At 34.9% G+C, this 3,412-nt stretch overlaps 1 protein-coding gene across 2 annotated transcripts in view; it reads left to right on the top strand.

Moving 5' to 3' along the window:
* Window positions 1-880: 880 nt before the first annotated feature.
* The window catches only part of LOC106467485, a 23,827-nt gene continuing 21,295 nt past the window's right edge, over window positions 881-3,412 (top strand). For both annotated transcript variants that reach the window (XM_022395683.1, XM_022395682.1), the window contains exon 1: window positions 881-1,212. In XM_022395683.1, the coding sequence (XP_022251391.1) occupies window positions 1,158-1,212 (55 nt within the window). In that variant the 5' untranslated portion in view covers window positions 881-1,157. The remainder of the gene's footprint in view (window positions 1,213-3,412) is intronic.

The following is a 3,412-nucleotide window of genomic DNA, read 5'->3' as shown; positions in this document are numbered from 1 at the left end:
TAGCATCGAATTTACTTTTCTGCTGCATGCCACATAATAACTCCACAGTGGATTGGGAAACTATTTGTAGCAATACTTCCCAACGATTAGCTGCTGAAGTACAAAATTAGACATATATCCTTTAATACTGTAGTAACCTTGACACGTCTACATCTGCCCCAAAACTATAAAAAAAAAAACAACCAAGGAAACAAACAAAATACATCCCTCATCAATCTCAGAATGATGAAGGCTTTGCGAAGACACTGATGGATGTAAGAAAGATTACATGATGAATAGAACTGACAGGGAAATTTTCGCAAAACAGGAAATTTACTGGCAGAAAACAAAAGTTTCTATGCAAAAGTTCTGATGAAACTATTTTTGATCCTCAGTGTATGAAGACTTGGGCCACAGTGCAGAAAGTTGAAGATATCAGGATGAAGACTTGGGCCATGGTACAGAAAGTTGGAGATATCAAGGAGGGTTGAACATTGGCAGAAGGACCAGAAGCTCTGAGATGAGTTTGAAAAAGTCAAAAAAGAAACACTTTCTTTTCCGGACCAGAAATGTTCTTATACAAATAAAAAGTGAGAGAAAAAGATCACAAGTTATGAAAATTTATTATTCATTGGTGGGTGTGTGATAAAATGTCAACATATCCATTCCTTTCATTCATCAGCAAAAATAAAAGTCATGAAAAATCATGACATAAGGTTGAATAAGGAATTCTTCTCTACTGGCTTGTAGACGAACGTATTAGGATATTACAGTTTCATGTTTTAGCGTAAACATTACGCTTTGGTCAAGGACGTGGTTTACATCAACTTTAAGTGATTCAAGATGGCAGTATGAAATGAGAGAATCGTAATATTTCATACAGTGATAAGGAAATATTTTATAAAAGAAGATTCAGCTGAACTCCTACAGAGCAAGGAAACACCAAAACACGTAGGATACTGAAAAAGTATGTGACGTGCTGCGCGCGCTGCATGATGTGGCGGGTGGGCCAAGACACGTTTGTTCTGTGCGTCAGTGTTTATACACATATACAAGGTCCTGCCTCGGTTGGGCTGTTGTTAATATTTAGATAGCATACGGTTTGCATATATTAGCGGTCCTATTGAAAAGGTTAGCATCTTTTCCATAATATTCTCCACTCGGAAATGAAATTATAGATGATAATGATACTAGCATACCTGTACGTACAGATAATATGGATACTTATTGTAGGTGAGTTATAAGTTTTTTTTTGTTATTTTTCAGTATTTAATGTATTCATATAAAAAATAAAAGGTATATTCGCAACTCAATCTATGAAATTACTGTTATAAATTTCAATGTTGCCCAGAACAATAGTCACGCGCAAGATTGTTGGTGATCCATTTAAAGGTGTTTTAAAATTATTATTCAGCAACGCAACAATAGTCCTCTCTAGTTAATATTTGTAGTGCATTTTAGGGTATAAAAGACATTTTAACGCTAGTAATAAACAACCTTATGACAACAATTTTAGGGTATAAAAGACATTTTAACACTAGTAATAAACAACCTTATGACAACAATTTTAGGGTGTAAAAGACATTTTAACACTAGTAATAAACAACCTTATGACAACAATTTTAGGGTGTAAAAGACATTTAACACTAGTAATAAACAGCCTTATGACAACAATTTTATGGTATAAAAGATATTTTAACATTAGTAATAAACAACCTTATGACAACAATTTTAGGGTGTAAAAGACGTTTAAACACTAGTAATAAACAACCTTATGACAACAATTTTATGGTATAAAAGATATTTTAACACTAGTAATAAACAACCTTATGACAACAATTTTAGGATATAAAATAAATTTTAACACTAGTTATAAACAACTTTATGACAACAATTTTAGGGTATAAAAGACGTTTAAACACTAGTAATAAACAACCTTATGACAACAATTTTAGGGTATAAAAGACGTTTAAACACTAGTAATAAACAACCTTATGACAACATTAAAAAAAAATTAACTGGACACTCAACGTTTCGCTTTGTAATTTCTTCAGGAGAGTTCCGCTAAAACACAAAATGTAACTTACAATACCCTCTAGTTGATACCCGTGGTGGGCAGAGCACAGATAGCCCTTTGCGTAGTTTTATGCTTAACTACAAACAAACAAACCCTCTAGTTGAAAAATGCAAGAAAGTGAACTTTAAAAGCTTTTTATATACATGTATCCTTGGCAATACTAAATAAAGGCAGTACTACAAAAACAAGCAAAAAAAATTCAAATTATGCGTTTGTCTCTTTATAAAGTGATGTTGCCCGACCTTTCAACGTATGACAACTTTCGAAAGGGCTTCTCTGCTTGGCCTAAACTTTGGCTCTTTATCAGACAAATGAATTCCCAGTTGCAAGTTACAGATAATAAATTCAAAAAAAAAAAACTAAATTAAATCTGTAATTTATAATTTTATGGAAAATGGCACCATGTTTAGTGGGAAAACAAAATTGAATATCTTTTTATTGGGGAGGGGGGAGCCGAAAAACGTTATCGCCCTATTTTGGGCGAAATGGTGGGGTATACTACTTATTTGCTTCCTTACCATGTATGTTATCAACTCTATTGTCGTTAGGTCATCTGAAAGTAACCATTTACTATTTCTTTGATATTTGTTTAATGAACAGTTCTGAATGTGAGATTTGTGTACATAAACTGACGAATGATTCTTCAACAGATACCTTTTATATTTACGAACAAATGAACACATAGGACGTACATACATAAGATTATAAGTATATATAAGTTACATAACAAAACTGTTATCACTTTGAAGTGGTAAACAGAAATACGCGAGTGAAGCAAACATAGAACTATGCAGTATATTACACGGGTAATGTAACATCTGGAGTTCTTGTCTCCCACTGGTTCAGCGGTAAGTCTCTGGATTTCAACACTACAATTCGGAGTTCGATTCCCAGCAGTGGACAGAACGCAAAGTTCCCACTGTGTAGCTTTGCGTTGACAAAAACAACAGCATTGTCGCCCACCAGTAGCTCAGCGTTACGTCTGGGCGCTTATAATGCTGCAAACAAATTTACGTTCTCACAAAGCTAAGATCCTGGGTTCGATTCGTCATGGTGAACAGAACGTAGATAGTCTATTGAGAAGTTCTACGCTAAAACAAAAATACCACTTGAAATCTCGAAGAAGAACAAACAGCGACACGTGAGAGGATAAGCAGGTTGTACTCGTCTAAGCGTGAGAGGATAAGCAGGTTGTACTCGTCTAAGGGTGAGAGGATAAGCAGGTTGTACTCGTCCAAAATGCGAGAGGATAAGCAGGTTGTACTCGTCTAAGCGTGAGAGGATAAGCAGGTTGCACTCGTCCAAAACGTGAGAGGATAAGCAGGTTGTACTCGTCCAAACAGCGACACGTGAGAG

This window comes from Limulus polyphemus, unplaced genomic scaffold, assembly GCF_000517525.1.
Source record: "Limulus polyphemus unplaced genomic scaffold, Limulus_polyphemus-2.1.2 Scaffold2631, whole genome shotgun sequence".
Lineage (NCBI taxonomy): Eukaryota > Metazoa > Arthropoda > Merostomata > Xiphosura > Limulidae > Limulus > Limulus polyphemus.
The sequence above is the reverse complement of the archived record's forward strand: the minus strand, read 5'-3'. Positions and strand labels throughout refer to the sequence as shown.